This window comes from Choloepus didactylus, chromosome 2, assembly GCF_015220235.1.
Source record: "Choloepus didactylus isolate mChoDid1 chromosome 2, mChoDid1.pri, whole genome shotgun sequence".
Classification (NCBI taxonomy): domain Eukaryota; kingdom Metazoa; phylum Chordata; class Mammalia; order Pilosa; family Megalonychidae; genus Choloepus; species Choloepus didactylus.
The window spans coordinates 77565764-77590402 of record NC_051308.1 but is presented as its reverse complement, the minus strand read 5'-3'; the positions used below and the strand labels follow the sequence as shown (position 1 = coordinate 77590402).

Below are 24639 nucleotides of genomic sequence, written 5' to 3'. Positions count from 1 at the left end.
GTGTTCTCATTTTCATTTGTCTTGAGATATTTACTGATTTCTCTTGCAAATTCTTTGACCTGCTGATTGTTTAAGAGTGGGTCTGTTTAATTGCCATAAATTTGTGCATTTTCTAGTCCTCCTCTCCCAACTTCATTCCATTATAATTTTAATCTTTTAAATTTTATTGACCTGTTTTGTGGCCTAATATGTGGTATATCCTGGAGAATGATCCATGAGAACTCAAGAAGAATGTATATTCTGCTGTCTTGAGCTGCCTTGTTCTGTATATGTCTGTTAGGTCTAGTTCATTTATCAAATTATTCAAGTTCTCTATTTCCTTATGGATCCCTCTGTTCAGATGTTCTGTGTGTTGATGTGAGTGGTGTGTTCAAGTTTCCAACTATTATTGTAGATACATCTGTTTTTCCCTTCAGTTTTGCTAGTGTTTGCCTCATGTATTTTGGGTTGCCTTTGTTGGGTGCATATATATTTATGATTGTTATTTCTTTGGTGGGTTGCCCCTTTTATTAATATATAATGACATTGTCTCTTATAACAGCTTTGCACTGAAAGCCTGTTTTGTCCTATATTAGTAGAGCTACCCCAGCTTTTTTTTTTTTTTTTTTTTTTTTTCTTCTGCATGGAATATCTTTCTCTCTTTTACTTTCAACTTATTTGTATCCTTGAGTTTGAGATGAGTCTCTTGCAGACAGCATTTAGATGGTTCATATGTTTTTTTATCCATTCTGCCAGTCTTTGTCTTTTGATTTGGGGTGTTTAATCCAGTAACAATCAGTATTATTACTGTATAGGCAGTACTTACTTCAATAGAGAATTCTTGCTGGCAGTTTTTCTCTTTCAGTACCTTGAATATGTCATACTACTGCCTTCTCACCTCAGTGGTTTCTGATGAGAAATTGGTACTTAGTCTTTTCAGGCATCCTTTGTATGTAACAAATAACTTTTCCCTTGCAGCTTCAGAATTCTCTCCTTGTCTTTGGCAATTGTCATTCTGATTAATGTGTGTCTTGGAGTAGATCTGTTTGGATTTATTTGGTTTGGCATACATTCTGCTTCAAATGACTTCAAAATTAATTATATTCAGTTATTTTTAGCTGATTTCACAGAACTTTAGAAAATTTCTAAATGTAATTTAAAAGAATATTGTATGCCTAGCATAAAAAATAGAAAATACCTTTGAATTAGAAGGATACTCACTTTTTTCACTTGTTTTTATAAAGTGATCTTTTTCTACTATTCTGAGAGGAGAATGAGTCTACTGATATTTGTTGAAATGAATCTTGCTAAAAGAGTTTCCATTGGTAAGTGGTTTTTTTCCAAGGGACAGATGTTAACAAATGAAACAATTAGGGTAATAAAATCAGAAAAGAACACTGTACCTGAGGTGATAACTGCTGGCTGTCAAGACCATGTAATTTGAGAGAGTGGTTAAAACCTGTCTTAAAACTGGAATAAAAATTTCCATCCTATGTCATCACCAGACTAGGTCAACACTAAATTGGCAGCTGTGTACCAACAAAGTAGGCAAACTTTATTTAGTGTGCATTTTTAAAATATATCATTTGTTTGAATTTTTCACTTTGGAATGGATTGGGTATTTTCAAGATACCTTAACACTTACAAGGCATAGTTTAATTAGATACATAATTTTAATATTGGGAAGGGAAAGGAAAACAGCAGTTATTTATGTAAGAGGATGAGTACACATGGTGTCTTAGGTGGTACCAAAAGGATGTTGAAGAAGTGGGACAATATCCTTAAGCCCAAGGGGCAAATATGATACGTGAAATTTGAGGTGAAAACATATGAGAAAGAAGTTTAGGATACAGTGGAAGGGAATAGGGAGCAAAGGACAAGGGCAGAACAGGACTAAAGGATCCAAGATATTTGTCTCTGAACAGTACTGGAATCCTCAAGCCTTTATTTTATGGGCTACTGTGTGTGAAACACAGGTGGATCAGCCCAGTTAAATGTTGCAGACATGTGAAGGGAGTCTGAAGATGAATTACCAGAAAGATAGGAGGAAAACTTAAAGAGACTAGTTACCACAAATGTCAAGAAAGGAACGAGCTCCAAATGAAAAATAATTTTTGACAGTGTCATGCCACTACTAGGAGGCCAAATAAGATAAGGATAAAAAGTGTCCATTGGATTGAGCAACAGAGAAGTCATGGGTGAACTTGTCAGTGGAAGTTTCATGGCAGTGTTGGGACAGGTACGAGAATGCAGTAGGCTAGAGGGAGGTGAGGAAGAGGAAACAGCAAAAGGACTTGATTGTGAAGATTATAGCTAGAAGAGATCACAAGGTCACAGGAAGAGAATGTTCTGGAGTGTGTGTGTCAGATTTATTTGACAAAACAAAGGGTCTAGTCAGTATAAATGTTTCTTAGATAATACATGAAAGGATAAAACTATTCATAATAAATAACCATCAGAGTGACAGCAAAAGTGATTCTGTTATAATGATACAAGATTATTCTTTATTCTTTTTCAACAGTAATTCTAAAAAGTATTCTGTTTCCTCAAAAACTCCTTTCTACTGAACAAGGCTTGTCTTCATTTTATGAATGTCTAATATATAGAAAAATCTTCACTTTCAGAGTTGATCAATTAAATATGTTTGTATCACAGCAGAATTTTTTAATCTTCAGTTTTTTTTCAGTGTTCTTCTAAATAGAACATTTCTCTAATATTTTTGATGTGTGATAAAATATATATATATAAAATGAGGCCGTAATAGAATTGTGCTTCAGGCCTGATTGTGGGTATATTGAGATCTTAATTGCAGTATGAATAAATAGTGGGATCACAAGATACTTCAATCTTTTGTTTCTTTCACTCTTGCATTCTTGTTTATCTTTTCTCTGCTCCTTCCTTTTGAACTAGAGATACCCCATTTGCTATGTTACAACAGAAAGATTGTAGGTAGCCTGGTAGTGGGGTGGCATTAATCAGCTAGGAAATCACTTTCATAAATTTTAGGGGAATCTGCTATTGAGTGTTAACGTAGATTTAGCTGGTAGTATCTTTTTTTTTTTTTTTTTTTTGATTTTTTTTTTTATTAAATTCAGTTTTATTGAAATACATTCACACACCATACAATCATCCATGATATACAATCCACTGTCCACAGTATGATAACATAGTTATGCGTTCATCACCACAGTCTAATCTCTGAACATTTTCCTTACATCAGAAAGAACCAGAACAAGAATAAAAAATAAAAGTGAAAAAAGAACACCCAAATCATCCCCCCATCCCACCCCATTTGTCCTTTAGTTTTTATCCCCATTCCTCCACTCATCCATACACTAGATAAAGGGGGTGTGATCCACAAGGTCTTCACAATCACACTGTCACCCCTTGTAATCTACATTATTATATAATTGTCTTCAGGAGTCCAGATTGCTGGGTTGGATTTTGGTAGTTTCAGGTATTTACTTCTAGCTATTCCAATACATTAAAGCCTAAGAGGTGTTATCTATATAGTGTATAAGAATGTCCACCAGAGTGACCTCTTGACTCCATTTGGAATCTCTCAGCCACTGAAACTATTTCGTCTCATTTTGCATCCCCCTTTTGGTCAAGAAGATACTCTCAGTCTCACGATGCCGGGTCCACACTCATCCCCGGGAGTCATACTCTGCGTTGCCAGGGAGATCCACAACCCTGGGAGTCGGGTCCCACGTAGGGGGGAGGGCAGCGAGTCCACCTGTCGAGATGGCTCAGTTAGAGAGAGAGAGGGCCACATCTGAGCAACAAAGAGGCACTCAGGGGGAGACTCTCAGGCACCATTACATACAACTTTAGACTCTCCTTTGTGGTAATGAGCTTCATAAGGGCAAGTCCCATGCTTGAGGGCTCGGCACAGCAAACCGCCAGTCCCAATGTCTGTGACAACATACTCTAGGGGATCAGCATCTTAAAGTTTAGAGATAGGCCTTACAATTCAGGGATAGAGTTAACTGCTGTAAGAGCTTATAATCTAGGGACTATTACAATTATTGTGTCCACGTTAGGCTATGTTCTAAGATTCAATTCTGAGTTTACACATTGTAGTTAGTCCATATTAGTGCGGCATCATCCCTCTCACCATGTTTTCTCCAACACTTTTACTCCTATATATATATTTTCCTACAATTTTATAGAGTTATATTCACATACCATACATTTATCCACAGTGTACAATCAGTTGTTCATGGTATCATCATAAAGTTGTACATTTATCACCACAATCAGCATTTGAACATACTGATTACTACAAGAAAAATTGTTTTGTTTTTTTTTTTTTTAGCAATAAGAAAAAAATGATAAAAAGAAAAATAACATGTCATACAATACAATATACTACTAAGGACAGCAAATAACACCACTACCAAGAATCCCATATTACTCCCCTATATCCCCCTCTCATATGCATTTAGCATTGGCGTATTGCCTTTGTTACATTTAATGGAGGTATATTACAATGTTACTGTTGACCATAGACTCCAGTTTGCTTTGATTATGTTTTTTCCTGAATGCCATCACTTTTTCAAATTTCTACATGGTTGACATTCATTTGCTTTCCCACATGCAAAAACATTTTTATATTTGTATATTTAGTAACAGTCATTGGCCACTCCAGTTTTTGCCATGTTATACAGTCCCAGTCTTTATCATCTATCTTTACCTCTGGTGTCATACATTCTCCTATCCCACCTCTTTCAGCTTTACTCACAGACATCTTTGTTCAGTGTACTTACAATACTGTGCTACCATCACACAGTATTATGCTATCTATTTCTGGATCTATGCAATCAATCCTAAACATTCTGTAGTCCTTCAGCATCAAATGGCTGATCTCTGCCCTCTTTCTATCTCCTGGTCGCCTGTGTTGTCAGCTTTTAACTTCCAAAGTTTGTTCATTAATGTCTGTTCATATTAGTGAGACCATACAGAATCTGTCCTTTTGTTTCTGGCTAACTTCACTCAACATGTCCTCAAGGTTCATCCACATTATTACATGATCCATGTCTTTGTTCTGTCTTACAGCTGCATAATATTCCATCATGTGTATATACCACAGTTTGTTTATCTACTCGTCCTTTGATGGACATTTGGGCTGTTTCCATCTCTTGGCAATTGTGAATAATGCTGCAATAAACATTGGTTTACAAATGTCTGTTTGTGTCTTAAGTTTCAGTTCCTCTGAGTATATACCCAGCAATGGAATAGCTGGGTCATATGGCAAATCTATATTTAGCTTCCTGAGGAACCTCCATACCGTCTTCCAGAGTGGTTGCACCATTCTACATTCCCACCAACAATGAATAAGTGTGCCTCTTTCTCCACATCCTCTCCAGCACTTGTCATTTTCTGTTTTTTGGATAATGGCCATTCTGGTAGGTGAGAGATGATATCTCATTGTGGTTTTGATTTGCATTTCCTTAATAGCCAGTGAAGTTGAACATTTTTTCATATGCTTTTGAGCCATTTGTATTTCCTCTTCAGAAAAATGTCTGTTCATGTCTTTTGCCCATTTTTTAATTGGATTGTTTGTCTTTCTGTTATTGAGATGCAGGATTCCTTTATATATTCGGGATATTAAACCCTTATCTGATATGTGGTTTCCAAATATCATCTCCCATTGTGTAGGTTGCCTTTTGACTTTTCTGACAAAGTCCTTTGATGTGCAAAAGTGTTTAATTTTGAGGAGATCCCATTTGTCTATTTGTTCTTCAGTTGCTCGTGCCTTGGGTGTGAGGTCTAAGAAACCACCTCCTTTCACAAGATCTTTAAGATATTGCCCTACATTTTCTTCTAAGAGTTTTATGGTCTTGGTGCTAATGTTTAGGTCTTTGATCCACTTTGAGTTAATTTTGGTATAAGGTGTGAGATGGACATCCTCTTTCATTCTTTTGGAAATGGATATCCAGTTCTCCAAACACCATTTACTGAACAGACTGCTCTTTCCCAGTTGCTTTGGCTTCACTGCCTTATCAAAGATCAGTTGTCCATAGATGTGAGGGTCTACTTCTGAACACTCAATTCGATTCCATTGATCAGTATATCTGTCCTTATGCCAGTACCATGCTGTTTTGAGCAGTGTAGCTTTGTAATATGCTTCAAAGTCAGGTAGTGTGAGACCTCCCACTTCACTCCTCTTTCTCAAGACATTTTTGGCTATTCGGGGCATCTTACCCTTCCAAATAAATTTAGTTATTGGTTTTTCTATTTCTGTAAAGTAAGTTGTTGGGATTTGAATTGGTATTGCATTGAATCTGTAAATCAGTTTAGGTAAAATTGCCATCTTAACTATATTTAGTCTTCCAATCCATGAACATGGTATGTTCTTCCATTTTTTCAGGTCTTGTTCAATTTCTTTTAGCAGTTTCTTATAGTTTTCTATGTAAAGGTCTTTTGTGTCCTTGGTTAAGTTTATTCCTAAATACTTGATTCTTTTGGTTGCTATTGTAAATGGGATTTTTTTCTTGATTTCCTCCTCTTGTTGCACATTACTTGTGTATAGGAACAGTACAGATTTTTGCGTGTTGATCTTGTAGCCTGCTACTTTGCTGTATTCATTGACTAGTTCTAGTAGCTTTGCTGTAGATTTTTCTGGATTTCCTACATATAGAATCATGTCATCTGCAAATAGTGAAAGTTTTACTTCTTCCTCTCCAATTTGGATGCCTTTTATTTCTTTTTCTTGCCTAATTGCTCTAGCTAGAACTTCCAGCACGATGTTGAATAGCAATGGTGATAGTGGGCATCCCTGTCTTGTTCCTGATCTTAGAGGAAAAGCTTTCAGTCTCTCCCCATTGAGTGTGATGTTAGCTGTGGGTTTTTCATATATTGCCTTTATCATATTGAAAAAGTTCCCTTCTATTCCTATCCTTTGAAGTGTTTTCATCAGGAAAGGATGTTGAATTTTGTCAAATGCCTTTTCTGCATCAATCAAGATGATCATGTGGTTCTTCTGCTTTGATTTATTGATGTGGTGTATTACATTAATTGATTTTCTTGTGTTGAACCAGCCTTGCATACCTGGAATAAATCCCACCTGGTCGTGGTGTATAATTCTTTTAATGTGCTGCTGGATTCGATTTGCAAGTATTTTGTTGAGGATTTTTGCATCTATATTCATTAAAGAAATTGGTCTATAATTTTCTTTTTTTGTAGTATCTTTGCCTGGTTTTGGTATTAGGGTGATGATGGCTTCATAGAAAGAGTTAGGTAGCTTTCCCTCTTCTTCAATTTTTTTGAAGAGATTGAGCAGGATTGGTACTAATTCGTTCTTGAATGCTTGGTAGAATTCGCATGTGAAACCATCTGGTCCTGGGCTTTTCCTTTTTGGGAGCTTTTTGATGACTGACTCAATCTCTTTACTTGTGATTGGTTTGTTGAGGTCATCTATTTCTTCTTGAGTTAATGTTGGTTGTTTACGCTTTTCTAGGAAGTTGTCCATTTCATTTAAGTTGTCTAGTTTATTAGCATATAGTTGCTCACAGTATCTTCTCATTATCTCCTTAATTTCTGCAGGGTCGGTAGTTATATTTTCTTTCCCATTTCTGATTGCATTTATTTGCATCTGCTCTCTCTTTTTTTTTGTTAGCCTAGCCAGTGGTCCATCTATTTTATTGATTTTCTCAAAGAACCAACTTCTGGTTTTGTTGATTCTCTCTATTGTTTTCCTGTTCTCAATTGCATTTATTTCTGCTCTAATATTTGTTATTTCTTCCCTTCTGCTTGCTTTGGGGTTAGTTTGCTGTTCTTTCTCTAATTTCTCCAGGTGAGCAGTTAACTCTTCAATTTTTGCTCTCTCTTCTCTTTTAATATAGGCATTCAGGGCAATAAATTTCCCTCTCAGCACCGCCTTTGCTGCATCCCATAAGTTTTGATAAGTTGTGTTTTCATTGTCATTTGCCTCGAGGTATTTACTAATTTCTCTTGTAATTTCTTCCTTTACCCACTGGTTTTCTAAGAGGGTGTTGTTTAGCCTCCATATGTTTGTGAATTTTATGACCTTCTGCCTTTTATTTCCAACTTCATTCCATTGTGGTCTGAGAAAGTGTTTTGTATAATATCAATATTTTTAAATTTGTTGAGACTTGCTTTGTGACCCAACATGTGGTCTATCCTAGAGAGTGTTCCATGAGCACTTGAGAAAATAGTGTATCCTGCTGTTGTTGGATGTAGTGTTCTATAAATGTCTGTCAAGTCTAGTTCATTTATCATACAATTCAACATCTCTGTTTGTTTAGTGATCTGTTTGTTTAGTCTAGATGTTCCATCCATTGATGAGAGTGGTGTATTGAAGTCTCCAACTATTATTGTAGAGGTATCTATTTCTCCTTTCAGTGATTGCAGTGTTTGCCTCATGAATTTTGGGGCATTCTGGTTTGGTGCATAAATATTTATGACTGTTATGTTTTCTTGATGAATTGACCCTTTTATTAATATATAGTGTCCTTCTTTGTCTCTTTTAATTGTTTTGCTTTTGAAGTCTAACTTGTCTGATATTAATATAGCTACTCCTGCTTTTTTCTGGTTGTTGTTTGCATGAAATATCTTTTTCCAGCCTTTCACTTTCAGTCTATGTTTGGCCTTGTGTCTAAAGTGAGTTTCTTGTAGACAGCATATAGATGGGTCCTGTTTTTTAATCCATTCTGCCACTCTGTGTCTTTTTATTGGGGAATTTAATCCATTTACATTTAGTGTTATTACTGTAAGGGCAGTACTTTCTACTACCATTTTGTTTTTTGGAATTTATATGTCATATCTTATTTTTTTCTCTCCTTTTACCTTTCCTGATAATCTTCATTTCTGCACTCTTCTCCAACTCTCTCTCTCCTGTCTTTTCCTATCAGCCTGTAGCACTGCCTTTAGTATTTCTTGTAGTGCCGGTCTCTTATTCACAAACTCTCTCAGTGTCTGTTTGTCTGAAAATGTTTTAATCTCTCCCTCATTTTTGAAGGAAAGTTTTGCTGGATATAGAATTCTTGGTTGGCAGTTTTTCTCTTTCAGTATCTGAAATATATCATGCCACTGTCTTCTTGCCTCCATGGTTTTTGCAGAGAAATCTGTACATAGTCTTATTGACTTTCCCTTGTACGTGATGGATTGCTTTTCTCTTGCTGCTTTCAGAATCCTCTCTTTGTCTTTGACATTGGGCAATCTGACCAGTATGTGTCTTGGAGTAGGTCTATTGGGATCTATTCTATTTGGGGTACGTTGTACTTCTTGAATCTCTAATTTTCTGTCTTTTATAAGAGTTGGGAAATTTTCAGTGAATATGTCTTCTGTTACTCTTTCTGCCCCTTTTCCCCTCTCTTCTCCTTCTGGGATACCCATAACACGTATATTTGTGCGTTTCATGTTGTCACTCAGCTCCCTAAGACCCTGCTCATATTTTTCCATTTTTTTCACCATCTGTTCTTTTGTGTGTATGAATTCGAATGACCTGTCTTCCAGTTCACTGATCCTTTCTTCTGCCTGTTCAAATCTACTGTTGTGTCCCTCCATTGTGTTTTTCATCTCCTCCATTGTGACCTTCATTCCCATGAGTTCTGCCATTTGTTTTTTTAAGTTTATGAATTCTTCTTTATGGTCAGCCAGTGTCGTCTTTATATCCTTCAGCTCTTTTGCTATATCTTCCTTCATTTCATCAAATTTATTTAGCATTAGTTGCCTCCACTCCTGTGTCTCAGCTGAGCTATTAGTTTGTTCCTTTGGCTGGTCCATGTTTTCGTGTTTCCTGGTATGGCTTGTTATCTTAAGTTGTCTAGGCATCTGATTCTCTTGATTAGTTTATTTTGGAGCTTGTTTTCTGTCTTTTACGTAGTGGTTTTCTTGTTGGTTGGCTTTGTTTTCTGGCCTGTTATTCAGTTCAACTTATTCTAGACCTTTAACTTAGGTTCTATTTAGTTGATCGGAATTTTTCCCCTCTTGTTTTTTCTGTTTCTTGCTCTGCCTCTATGTAACCTTTCTGTGAGTGGGTCTCCTCAGATGTGGTCGACCCTAGTCAGATTTTCCCAGTCTAGTTAGGCCCAGGTCTCATTGGGAGGGTATGGAGTTTTCCTGAGAATGAGACCCTCCTATGAGGCCTTTAGAATTGGTGATTTTCCTCTCCTGTCCAGAAGGTGGCGCTGGCCAGCCCGCAGCTCCCCCACCAGTGTAAGGAGGTATGGAGCGTTTAGTTCTCCTGGTGACTCTGATCCTGTCAGGGGCATGGCTGACTGAAGCTGGAATCTGAATTCCAGCCCCTGGGGTCTGAATTCCCAAAAGGAGGACTGCCAGTTGAGCTGGGCCTCCCTCCACTCTCCCAATCCTCAGAATTCCAGTTGTCTCTCAGGGGCACTATTCCCTTATCCTCTCTCCTCTTTGGGGCCTCTCCAGGTAGATTCCTTGGTTAGCAATGTTCGCTGCGATCTCCGCTTTTCCTCCAATTCCAAACTTGTGTCCAATGTGTGACTGGTTACTGGAGATCCCAAAAACACTGTTTCATATAGTTCTTGGGTAACTGCCAGCTGCTCTACGGGAGAGACGAAATTCTGCTTCTCACCACTCCGCCATCTTGCCCTGCCTCCTCTAGCTGGTAGTATCTTGTTTTGTTGGTGGGTGTATGACTCATTGTTGACCTCCTGGCGCCCCACAGGCACCTCATCACTAAGTAAAAAAGATGGGCCTGTTTGTCATACTCCTTCTGGCCCCCTTAAATACAGTGTTAATGCTAATCACAGAACTGGTTTCCGGCAGCATCAGCATCTTAAGTGTAAAGATTACAATTCAGAAAAAGGCATATAATGCTAGGAAGCAAAGGGCAAAGAATTTAGTAGGTTAACTACTTAGTGAATTCTACATCAATCTTATATTCTGGAAAATATTTCATCTAGGTACTAACCATGAGGTACTTGGCCTCAAAAACCTGAGCCACCAGTTTCTAGGGATGGCAGCCAATGCCCAGAAATCAGTGCTGGATTTGAGGAAGCTTAGTGTGTTGTGATAGAACTCTTAGAACACTTGGCGGTTGGTGCTTTTCCGAGCTTCCTGATTCCAAGGTCCTCTGACCTAGCTTCACCATCCCATCCCAGGTCTCTTTGCCAAAAATGTCTCATCAGTTAGGACCGAGGATCCATTCATCCAACACTTGGCCAGTATATCACAGAAAAAAGTGTGACCAGAGGCTTGAATTTGCAGTTAGAAAACAACTTGTCTCCATAGACTCAGCCGAGAAAAGAATATGCTGCCTGTGAACATAATAAAGATATCCCAAAATGGGCTTTTACTGAATACTAAACCTAATTAATGGGGTGGATTTTGGTAAGCCATCTTTTCATCACAGGTTCCAGATATTTCAGGTCTATTTCCCATGTTTTGTTTTGTTTAGCAAAAAATTAAAGCATTTGACCTCAGTTCTCATAGATTCGCCTAGAGTCACATAAATATAAAACTGAGACTAAGAATTAGCGTGTTTTGCCCCAGATTGGCTAACACAGCCAGAGTAGCATGGCTGCAGCTAATTGTCAAAATAACATCTTTTATTTTCAGCAGTATTCCTGTCTCACTGAGTAATATGCAAGTCTCCTCTCTTCTAGATGGTAGCCAGTGGGTGGGCCATAATGCCTGTATTCCCCATGTGTGAGAAGAGATTTTACAGGGTGGGTTCTCTGCTGATAACACAATCATAGTCTTGTTGAAATTTAGCTCAATTTTCACCTTATTTACAATAATTAAGAGAGGTTGAAAATGTTACTAGGTATATATTGGAGGTTTTCTACCTTTTGTTTTTCTTGACTTCTTCTCTTGATGTTTACATCAATATCCAGTACTAAGGAGAGAAGACGATTAGACTGTTGCAATTCATATGGATCACAGAGTTCAATGCTGGAGCTGCCTTACAAGAAGAGAATTAGTTCCCAAACAGCTTGAACTGAATGTTCATTTGGTTCTCAGTTGACAAGCTATAGTGATAATTTTTAAGATAAGCGCTAGAATAATAATAATAGCTAACATTTTATTGAGCTAAGAATTTTTCCAAATATATTGTATGTATTAACTTTTTTAATCCTCAAAACAGCCCTGTGAAATAAGTACTATTATTGTCTCTGTTTTACAAATGAGAAACTGAGGCACAGAGAGGTAAGGTAATTTACCTGAGGTCACTCAGTTAAAAGTGGTAGATGAAGGCTTTGAACTCAGGCAAACTGACCTCGGAGACAGTATAAATAATGATAATCGTTATATTATGTTTTAATGTTGATGTAGAAAATATAGTAGAGGAAGAGTCTGGTAACCCAGATAAGAGGTTGGATTTTAGTGGAAAGTGTAGGGATAAATAGTGTTTTAAATCTTTTGCAAAATTAAAAGAAAGCTATAGTATTTATCAGTATATTCAAGCACTATGTATAATACATGTAAGCCATATAATCTGTTCCTTTAATGTTCAAAATATTTTTGTTCTATAGAATTGCTTTTATAATTAAATTCAAATATAGTTTTTGAAATTACTTCTAAACTCCTCTATTCCCACCACTAACTTTTTTTTGAAAAAGATTTCTGGTATTCAGTATAGATCAAATTTTAATTCTTATTTAATTCAGACTACTCAAAAGTTCCTGTATTTAACACCTATTTGTAATTAGTACAATCAGTTGCAAAGTTCAGTGTTTCTTAAGGGAAAACAGGAATATCAAGTTATAACAAATTATTTTGTTTAAATTTTTTTTTGTTTTTTCTGATTACCATTTTTAATTATATGGTGTCCTTTCAAAAACTGGCCTGACATGTCTCCTATTTGGATAACTGCTTTCACCATCATCTCCAAATTGACCACAGAAAATGTATGGTTTTAGTTTTGCTTGTAATAAATGACAAAAAAAAAAAAAAAAAAATAGTACTCTAATATCCACATTTTTTTCCCCAATAAATTTTTACTTATTGTTGATTTGGTAAATTTTTACCAGGTTTATTGGTAAGGCAATTTAAACCCATCATCAGCCACATGAAAATCCAATTAGAATTGTACAGGCGTGCCACTCTATCCAAATGAGAACAGGGCTTTGAGAGTCAGAATTATTTGAATTTGAATCCTAGTGCCATCCATTTACCATATCTGTCTCCTACAAGGGTTAATTAGCCTTTTTGTATTTGTTTCTTAATTTTTAAAATGAGTTTATAACAGTAGCTTTGTTAGTTTGCAAGGATGAAAAGTTAGCATTTGTTCAATCCCTGGCTCTTGGTAGATTATTAATAAATAATAGTTATGACATCATCAGTAATGATGTAACAATGTTTCATAATGATATTTGTCTTGACTCAGTTCTTAGCTTTAGAGAATGTAAAAATGAGTTTTAAAAATAATGCTATAAACATTTTTACTTCATGCAGTTGCTTTTTAGACCTATCTGTAATTTTATTCATGATCTCAAATTATTTTAAATATATGGCAATGTAAAACTTTGTCTTGACAGTAGGGAACAAAATTTATTCAGTTCTCTGGGATGTGGGATATGTGTCATGATTTATAAATAGCCAAGAACATGCTCTCTCTCCCTTTGAATTTCTAGAAGTAAATATTAAACTTTAAGAACATTCTAGACATCTTTCTCTGATCCCGAGGCTGCTCCTTTATTTTTCCTGAATAAGAGAAAAGTTTTATTTGAATTTTTAAAATCCTAATTAAAAATTTAGTCCACTTTAATGCATTATTTTATTTTATTTTACTTTATTTTACTCAGAGTAGTCTACTAACTTTTGCTTTTGCTTTTAAGAATTTGAGTGGCATGGTCTTTTTTTTAAGAGATACATTGATATTCATCTAATGTTGGATGGGATGGAAATGAGATTTGTTTAATCCAAATGAACATGTTGCTTACTTAATGCTAATTACTCATAGATTTAATAAAAAACTAAAAGTGCCTGTGTGACTAAGTTTAGGACTTATAATGAGTGTTGGTTCTGCTGCTAATTTGCTTTGTGATTTTGACTTAGACATGCCAATCACAAAGATATAGTGAATATACACAAAATAACTTGTTACAAGCACTTGATAAAGGAAAATTAGAGTTTTTCTGCTTACATATAAAAATAATACTTTATTCTAAAAGCACTTTATTTCATATGATTTTATAAAATCATTTTATATGATGGTGATTATCCTTTTTATCGGTGGAAAAGTGTGTGCTCTAGAGTCAAACCAATAGTGGTTTGAATACCTTCCACTGTCTGCTTTGTAACTGTAGGCAAGTTTCTTGAAATGTAGGTTTCTATATCTGGAAACTGATAATCATACTAGCTAATATTTATTAAACATGTACTGTGCCAGGTATTGGGATTAAACACTTTTACTTACATTGTATTTAATCCATATAGTTATCTTATGAGGTAATACAACTTTATCCCTATTTCTCATATACTATATCCCCATTTCACATATGAGGAAACCGAGGTATAGAAGAGTAGATAACTTGATTAAGTTCACCTAACTAAATCCAGGTTGTTAAAAGGATCTGAGATGATATATGTAAAGCAGTGTCAGGCTCTAAGTAAGTGTTCAAGAAAAGTGTTGTTGGTGGTGTTATTTTTTAAAAAAACAAATTCATTGAGATCAGACTTGGTTTGTAAATATTTTATTGGCTGAGATTACATCCTACTTCAGCCTTTAATCCTGTCTATTCCCCAATTCTGATTCCAAAATTACAGAGTGAAATTTTAAGATTATTAGCAACTTGAATATAGGGAACCATACCTTAAAATTTTATTTTCCATAACTCTTAATAGGATGTGTTTGAGCAAATAGTATGCATTTGATAAATACTTCTGGATTATTACAAATTTCTCTTAGAAGAACAAATGTGGATATATTTATAAATAAAAATGTCAAGTTTCTGAAAAGTATTGCATTCTCTACCCCCCACCCCCAGGACTAATTCTTTCATTCTTCCATTCTTTTAAAATCTTGCCTTTGGGAGATTTTTTAGGGTGTTCATTCTAAGAGTCCTTTGTCTGTTTACTGGGATAAGAAAAAAAATGAGAAAGCTATAGAGAAGGCTGACCTCTAAAGAATTTTTATGTGGGAAATTACTAAGGAATGAAAGCCCACAAAGCATAACTGTATTTCTAATGAGTAGAAGTTTCAATTTTTATTACAGACCAAATTCCATTCTCTTAAACTCAGGGTTCATAGGACTTAATGAAGTCTAAATTCAACTCAAATTGAGCACATTTTAATAAAGATTATCTAGTCTATTTACTATTCTTTTATAATAATAAATTTCTCAACAAATCTTATAATATATGCTAGTTTTTTAAAAAAAGTTTTTTCTGATTATCAATATCTGTGAATAACACTGACATATCAATAACTCTTTCTTCACTAAAATACAATTCTGTGATATATGTGAATAATCAAGTTACATTTGAAGCAAATGACTTCTTTTTTAAAAACTTAAAATTTCTGTGTTTCATATTTTGTTAACAAGTGGCAATTAAAAAGTGGGAAGTGTGGCAAATGCACAAGAATGAGATTTTTTTTTCACTTCAGCATCTCCCTCTGCTTGGTCAGGATATTTTTCTTTCATATACACTTTAGAGCTATGATGCTTTATGTATCTTTGATTGTTTGTTGTTGTTGTTGTTGTTCTCTGATGTATCCAAAGAGCCCAGAACAGTATTTGCTCGTAGTAGGTCTCAAATGTTTTGTGAATGAGAGAATAAGGGGTTCCTTGTTCTGATCTGGCCATCTGTAGTTTTTTCTTACTCATCAAATATGTTGTAAGGTTTAGATGTGATCCGCTGAAGTTTGCCTCATCATCTGGGCTCTGTAAAATAGTATGCTGTAATTCACAGTTACAACTATGCTTTGTGATAAGTAAGGGAACTGATAGACTAAGAAATGAATTTGGTCCAAAAAAAGGCAACTCTTTAGAGACAGAAAGTAGATTAATGGTTGCCTAGGGCTAGGACTAGAATTGGGAACAGAGAATGAATGAATGCCCGTGGGCAAGAGGGATCATTTTTTGGGTGAAGGAAGGGTTTTGAAATTGGATTGTGGTGATTGTACAGCTCTGTAAATTGATTTAAAAATTATTGAATTGTACGGTTAAAATGAAGGATTTGATATGTAGATTATACCTCAGTTTAGCTATTAAAAAATACAGCCAGATTAGGAGTTATTTGAGGGCTCAGAAATCAACCCTCACAATTAGGGGGCAAAGACCACTCAATTAGGAAAGAATAGTCTCTTCAACAAATGGTGCTGGGAAAACTGAATATCCATTTGTAGGACAAGGAGGACCCCCTCCGTCACCTTTATGCAAAAATCAACTCAACATGGATCAAAGACCTAAATATAAGAGCCAGAGCTATCAAACTCCTAGAAGAAAACGTAGGAAAGCATCTTCAGGACCTTGTGTTAGGCAATGGTTTCTTAGACTTTACACCCAAAGCACAAACAACAACAACAAAAAATAGATAAAGGGGACCTCATCAAAATTGAAAACTTTCGCACCTCATAGGGCTTTATCATGACAGTAAAATGACAACCTACATATGGGATATATCCAATAAAAGTTTAATATCCAGAATATGTAAAGAAATTCCCCAACAGCAAAAAGATAAACATCCCAGTTAAAAGTGAGCAAAAGACTTGAATAGGCTTCTCTCCAAAGAAGATATTCAAATAACCAGAAAGCACATAAAAAGATGCTCAACATCACTAGCCATCAGGGAAATGCAAATCAAAATCACGAGATACCATTTCGTACCCACTAGAATGGCTGCTATTGGAAAAACAGAATACCAAATTTGGAGAGGATATGGAGAAATAAGAACACTCATTCACTGCTGGTGGGAATGTAAAATGGTGCAGCTGCTGTGGAGACAGTTTGGTAGTTCCTCAGAAAGCTAAGTATAGAATTATCATATGACCTGGCAATCCCACTACTAGGTGTATACCCAAAAAAATTGAAAGCAGGGCTTGAACACATATTTCCACACCGATATTCCTAGTGACATTATTCATAATTGCCAGAAGATGGAAGCAACCCAAGTGTCTATCAGTTGATGAATGGATAAATAAAATGTGGTATATACTTACAATGGAATATTGTTCAGCCATAAGCAGGAATGAAGTCCTGATACATGTGACAACATGGATGAACCTTGAAGACATTATTTTCAGTGAAATAAGCCAGACACAAAAGGAAACAATATTTTAAAACAATCAGAGTAAGCAAACTCATAGAGTCAGAATCTAGAATATAGGTTACCAGGGGATGGGATGGGGATAGGGAATAGGAAGTAAAGCTTACAATGTACAGGGTTCCTATTTGGAATGACGGAAATTGTTCGGTGATAGATGGTGGTAATGGTAATGGGAGCACAACATTGTGAATATAATTAACAGCACTGAAATATATGTATGAATGTGGTTAAAAGGGAAAATGTTAGGTTATACATAGGGTAACAATAAAACTTAAAAGAAAAATCCATGGAACTACACTGCACAGTGAACCCTAAGTTAAATCATGGACTATACTTAATAGTGCAATTATAAAACTGTGCTTTCATCAATTGTAACAAATATTCCACACCAATGCTAGGTGTTTATAATAGGGTGGTATATGAGAATCCTGTATTTTATGCATAATTGTTCTGTAAGCCCACAACTTCGGTAATAAAGAAAATCAGAATTTTTTGCTAATTTGAAAACTAGGATGATGTAATTAATTTCTTTATTTCTTACTTTGGATATGAATTATTGTTATAGATAAATGACTTAATTTATCTAAAATCAGTTTTTTACAAAGTATTTCAGAGTAATGTTGATTTTATTCTCTAGTAAAATACTTTCTTTTAGGATATTGTCAGAATTTATAAGGTTCTTAATACAAAAGATCTTTCTTCATCTAATTTCCTTACCTTATTTTATGATGTGCATGTAAGAGTGTTTCCAAAGCCGTATAAAACAATAGGGCAGGATGGAGCTAAGATGGCAGCATAGAGAGGAGTGGAAGCTAGTTAGTCCCCCTGGAACAACTAATAAACAACCAAAAACAACTAGTAAATAATCTGGAATAACTGCGGGGGAATAAATGTGACAGTCCACTCATCATACACCAACCTGAATTGGGAGGAATGCTTGGGATAGTAGCTTAAAATCTATAAGTAAAAACTGTGGACCTGAGCCGAGAGCCCCCTCCCCCATGGCAAACTGCAAAGCCTGAGAACCCCCTCCCCCATGGCAAACTGCAAAGCCTCACTGTGCTAGAAAGCAGCACTCTCTGAGCAAGCGTATATAGCTCAGCTGAACTCCAGCTAGGGTTTTAATTAACAAACGTGGACTGCTTGATACAAGCTACAAATCCCCAACAAGCAGACAGACGCTTTTGGTGATGACTGACCTTGGAGAGCTGGACGACCTCTCTGGGAGGGAGGGGGAGCCCAGAGGATCGGATGCTGTCTCTGGCCAATGGGTGAAACTAAGGGGGGCCATGGAGTTGGCCCTGAAGGGGGGATTTCTGTCCCTTTTTTGACTCAGTGGAGAAAGCCTCAGTCATTTTCAGTTCCCAGCGCTCTGACCCAGACAAGGGTGGAGATAGCACAGGCGGAGAGACTATTCAAATGTAAATGACCTCTCCTCAGGGGGTGTCTCTTCCATAAGAGGAAAAAAGTAGCGCCAAGCTCTACTACCCACCTTTCATTCAGAACCAGACCCCAGAGCCTGGGTGAAAACAGCCACGGCCACACCTCCTTACACCAGTCTGGAGCTACAGGCTGACAGGTGCCACCTCCTTGGCAGAAAAGCACAGTGGCTTGAGGCGTCACAGGATGTATCAATCTAAGACACCCTCAGGAAAAGGATACTATTGCCTCCTTCTAGACCTGAGCCCGTTCTGGTCTGGGAGAACCCAATTGGGGTAACCAAGGAAACCAGATGCTTAGACAACAAAAAACTACAACCTACACTAAGGAAAAAACAAAGTTATGGCCCAACGGAACAAACTTATACTTCAACTGAGACACAGGAATTTAAACAACTAATACTAGATCAACTCAAAAAGTTTAGGGAAGATATGGCAAAAGAGATGAAGCGTATAATGAAAACACTGGGCGAACATGAGGTAGAAATCAAAAGTTCGAAAAAACAACTGACAGAATCTATGGAAACTAAAGGCGCAACACAAGAGATGAAATACACAATGGAGACATACAACAGCAGATCTCAAGAGGGAGAAGAAAACACTCAGGAACTGGAGAACAAGACACCTGAAACCTACACACAAAAGAACAGATAGAGAAAAGAATGGAAAAATATGAGCAACATCACTGGAACCGAATACTACTCAAAATGCAGGAAGGTACGTGTCATGGGTGTCCCAGAAGGAGAAGAGAAGGGAAAAGGGGCAGAAGCAATAATAGAGGAAATAATCAATGAAAATTTCCCATCTCTTATGAAAGACATAATATTCCAGATCCAAGAAGCACAGCGTACCCCAGACAGAATAGATCTGAATAGGCCTACACCAAGACATGTAATAATCGGATTATCAAATGTCAACGGTAAAGAGAATCCTGAAAGCAGCAAGAGAAATGCAATCCATCACATACAAAGGAAGCTTGATAAGACTATGTGCAGATTTCTCAATAGAAACCATTGGGGCAAGAAGGAAGTGGGGTGATATATTTAAGATCCTGAAAGAGAAAAACCACCAACCAGGAATCCTATATCCAGCAACACTGTCCTTCAGATATGAGGGAGAATTTAAAATATTCTCTGACAGACAGACGATGACAGAGTTTGTGAACAAGATACCTGCTCTACAGGAAACACTAAAGGGAGCACTACAGATGGAAAGGAAAAGACAGGAGTGAGAGGTTTGGAACACAATTTTGGGAGATAATAGCACAGCAATGTGGGTACACTGAACAAAGATGACTTTGAGTATGGTTGAAAGAGGAAGGTTGGGACCATGTGGGACACCAGAACAAAAGACGAAGGATAAAGACTGGGGCTGTGTAACTCAGGGAAACCTCGGGTGCTCAATGATTGTAATAAAAGGTATAAATATGTTTTTACATGAGGTAGAACAAATGAATGTCAACATTGCAAGGTGTTAAAAATAGGGTGGGATTATGGGAAAAATACAATCAATGCAAACTAGAGACTATAATTAACAGAAACATTGTATTATGCTTCCTTTAATATAACAAAGGCAATATACCAAAGCTAAATGCATATTGGGGGTGGGGGGCATGGGGGAAGGGTATGGGACTCTTGGCACTGGTGATGTTGTCTGAGTCTTTATTCTACTTTAGTTTAATGCTGTCTTTCCTTTTGGTACTTCCTAGCTGTTACGCTTTTTTTTTCCCCTCTCTCTCTTTCTTTTTTCTTTCTCTATTATCTCTCTGCTTTCTTTGACTCTTGCTCCCTCTTTGTGGAAGAAATGGAGATGTCCTTATACAGAGAGTGGTGACGGTGCTGAATACATAAATACGTGACTACACAGGGAGCCATCGATTGTTTACTTAGGATGGAATATATGGTATGTGAATAAAACTCTTCAAAAAAATGGGTTGATGAGAAAACCTTGAGGACATTATATTGAGTAAAATAAGACACACATAAGGACAAATATTGCAGGGTCTCACTGATACGAACTAATTATAATATGTAAACTCATAGACATGAAATATAAGTTACCAGGATATAGAACGAGACTAAAGAATGGGGAGCGGTTGCTTATTATGAGCAGAATATTCAACTGTGGTGAACTGAAACATTTGGAAATGGACAGAGGTGATGATAGCACATTGTGAGAATAACTAACAGCGCTGAATGATGTGTGAATGTGGTGGAAAGGGTAAGCTCAGAGTCATGTATATCACCAGAAGGAAAGTTGGAGGTTGAAAGATGGGAATGTATAAAACAGTGAATCCTGTGGTGGACAATGTCCGTGATTAACAGTACAAATATTAGAAATCTCTCTCATGAACTAGAACAAATGTATGACACTATAACTAAAAGTTAATAAGAGAGGGGCATATAGGAAAAAATATACCTATTGCAAACTATTTACTACAGTTAGTAGTATTTTAATGCTCTTTCATCAGCGGTAACAAATGTACTATACCAATGCTATGAATCAATAATGAGGGAGGGGTAGTTGGGGTATGGGAAGATTTGAGTTTCCTTTTTTTGTCTCTATTTCTTTTCTGGAGTAATGAAAATGTTCTAAAAATTGAAAAAAAATTGTGATGGATGCACAACTGTATGATGGTACCGTAGGCAATTGATTGTACAGTTTGGATCTTTGGACAATTGTATGGTATGTGAACAATCTCAATAAAAACAAAAAACAAACCAAAACAACAACAACAAAAAACAAACAACAACAAAAAAAGAATAGGTGCAAATTATTCCACATTGCTGATGGTTTGTTTACCCTAGGTTGCAAAGTTAAAATAGACTAGTTTATTTTTTCTCCTTGCCTCTGTTAAGAATTGGTTTGACCTATCTAAATAGCTTTACATTCATTTATTTGTGCAAATTATTTATGACTCACCCCCACTCCCCAAGGTATTATCCTAGGTATTTTGTTGTTGTTGGGAGTTTATTTGTATTTTTAAATTACATGTTGGGAAAAACACTTTTCCCATGAAACTGGTGTCTTGTGCAGATTTTGTATTTTTTTAAATATGTCCTTGAAGGAGGCAACCATAGCACCTTCAAAAATTTGTATCCTGAAAATTTATTTGTAAAAGTTCTTCCACAAGTATAATAAAGGCGAAATAGTCTAAAGATCTAAATAAGGTTTTTGAGATAAATTAACTATCAAAAGTCTGACAATATCAGGCATTGATGAAGATGTGAGGACACAGATATAATTAAAAGCCACTTGAAATTTAAGCACTTACTATATAACAGGCACTTTTAAAGGGACATTTATATTAACTCATTTAATTCTCGCAGTAATCCTATGAAGTAGGGACTATTATCATCCTCACTTAACAGATAAGGAAAATAAGTCCCATACAAATTAAGTAAATTGTCCAAGGTCACACAGCTGGCAGAACCCCAGCAGGCTGTGCTTACAGCACTATGCTCTAATGACAGGACTGCTTTCATTTTCTTTTTCTTTTTTCAGAAGAAAAAAAAAAATACTTTTCATGCTGAAAGAATTAAAAAATATTTAGTATCAAAAAATGAGAATTAATATAGTGCTGCTAAAAGCAGAAATACATTCTTCCCTTTCCTTCTTTATTTTTCTTTGTTTCTGTCATTTGTTCTTTTTGTGAATCTGTTACTTCCAACTATTCACATAGTCTATTACCACAAATTTTTCATAGAGCATTAGACTGATAATTTAGTGGTATTTGAATTTTATCACAAAAATATTTTATTAACAGGATTTCTTCTAGGTTCCTGTTAGTTTAATCAGTTGTCCATTTGAACTGGTTGAAATTTCTGTGGGAAATATTCAAGCTTTGTTCACAGCTTTGAAGATATGGAGTATGAATACAGTTCACCTTTTGAGAAGCCTGTATCATTATAACTCAGAGCATGAACTATAATTTCATATATAGGAATGCTTAAGGCTGTTCACTGATGACTTAAGTATCAATTTAAATGAGGATAAATATTTTAATGTATTGATTTATTGAATTAAGCTTGTGGCTTTATAATTTTTAATTGCTAAAAACAAAAAAGGTTGTAAACATTTAAACAAGCTTATCATCCATTAAGCTATCTCTCAAAGTGTGGGCATTATTTTGGGAAAAAGTTGAAGGTACTCTTTTTTTTTTTTTTTTTCATTCATACCCTGTCCTTTGTTTTTACTTGATTTTTATTTTGTTTTATTTTTTTAGGATTTTGGCCCCCAACAGTAATTATCAAGATGTTGAGACCCTCTATAACTTCCTAATCAAGTATGAGGTACGAGAAATGTTTTTAGATTTTTGTTACATTTCCAACATAAAGTTTTAAAATAAACATGATAGACGTTTAAAAATAGAATGCTATTTAATTGATCTTTAAATTAAGTTCTTGAACACCACAGAAGTTTGCTAGTCACATATCCAATTCTTTCTTTCCCTTTTATTCTCTTTCTTCTCTTCCTTTTTTCCAACACAGAATTTGTTACATCTTAAATGCAATGTATCTCATCGGTGATGCTACTGGCATTTTGGGTAGGTCAGTTCTTCCATGTGTGGGATATTGCAGAATGTTTAACAACCCTGATCCTCAGATGATAAATATCAGTAACTCCTCCAGTCATTGTGACAGCTAAAAATATTCCTCTCCTCCACCAAACCTACATACCCAAACTACCCCTAAGGAGTAAGAACCATCTCTGGTTGAATACCACTGATTACTTGAAAGAAAAGCTGTTAATTTAGCTTTGTCTATAGGAGCAGCATAGACCCTGGAGTTAGCACGATAGTGAGGCTCCAGTGTATTTTGTAAATTAACCTGCATGCTTTCCTCATCATTGCTGACTCAAAGAAAATATTCTGTTGATTTTTAATTTCTCTTTGTCTAAAATTTTTGGTCCATGTTCTTGGTATATTCATGCTTTTCAATTGGGTGTGTGTTTAATTTTTAAAAAGCTGTAAATGCAGGAGTATGACATATATTCAGGTCTTGCTTTTCTTATGAAGTCAAACTCCTTTAAATATATTTATTCACTTTTATTTCTGGTTAGCTCTTTATTTAACTTATTATATGCCAAGTCTTTCATTAAGAAGCTAGTGATTGAGAACACAGACTCTGAAGTCAAACTGCCTATGTTCAAATGTTGGTTCTGTCACTAATATTAGCTGTATGATCGAGGAAGTAATTTAACTCTTTCTGTCACTTTCTTCATTTTTAAAATGGAAATAACACCAATAGGTAAATCATAGGTATTCTGTAAAGACTGAATAAGTTAATATGTGTAAAGTCTTCCAAACAATACCAGGCACAGAGTAAGAGTTCAATAAGCATTTCCTATTTTTATTTAAGTGGAGAATGGTGTTTGTGTGTGCTTGCTAAAAGTCAGCCTTAATACATTATAAACACATTATATGATTATTAAGAGGAGTTCTTCTTTGAGATAATTGGTATAATTATTTCATCATACTTTAAGTTTCAGATTGAGACATGAAGTCTAACAATAAAAATATATTTGTGGAAACAGGACAGTTTTTAAATTACATATCCTGGAAAATCTGAACTATAGATCTCTTTGGGTTTAGTGCTTCGTGTTGCTAAGAGAATTGGGAGAAGCTGCCTAACTTACTATTTATAAGAATATGTGGATCTGATTCTCAGATTGTTTCTATAGTTTCTCTCAACCAGAATCTGCCCCCACACCAGTCACTACATTGGAGATGTTTTTCTCATATCATGAACATTAATAGGACCTTCTAAATTCTTTTAAGATGTTTAGCTATTTTTATACTTAATCTTCACCTTTTGTTCTTGAGTTTTTAAGAAATGAGGGAAAACTTGAGCCATTTCTAATATTTGGCATTCATTGTAAACAGTTCAACCAATAAGTAATGTCACCAATTCACAATCCGTTCTGTAGTCAGGGCTATAATGTTAATGACAAAGGCATCTTTTGGCTATTTGTTCCCTAAGAACTGAAACTGTGCACTTAAGTATAGAGA

The 24639-nt window shown here is 35.7% G+C and overlaps 1 protein-coding gene across 9 annotated transcripts in view; it reads left to right on the top strand.

Moving 5' to 3' along the window:
* The window catches only part of SWT1 (SWT1 RNA endoribonuclease homolog), a 164695-nt gene that overhangs the window by 118455 nt on the left and 21601 nt on the right, over nucleotides 1-24639 (top strand). For all 9 annotated transcript variants that reach the window (XM_037825162.1, XM_037825168.1, XM_037825165.1 and 6 more), the window contains one exon: nucleotides 22855-22921. In XM_037825162.1, the coding sequence (XP_037681090.1) occupies nucleotides 22855-22921 (67 nt within the window). The remainder of the gene's footprint in view (nucleotides 1-22854; nucleotides 22922-24639) is intronic.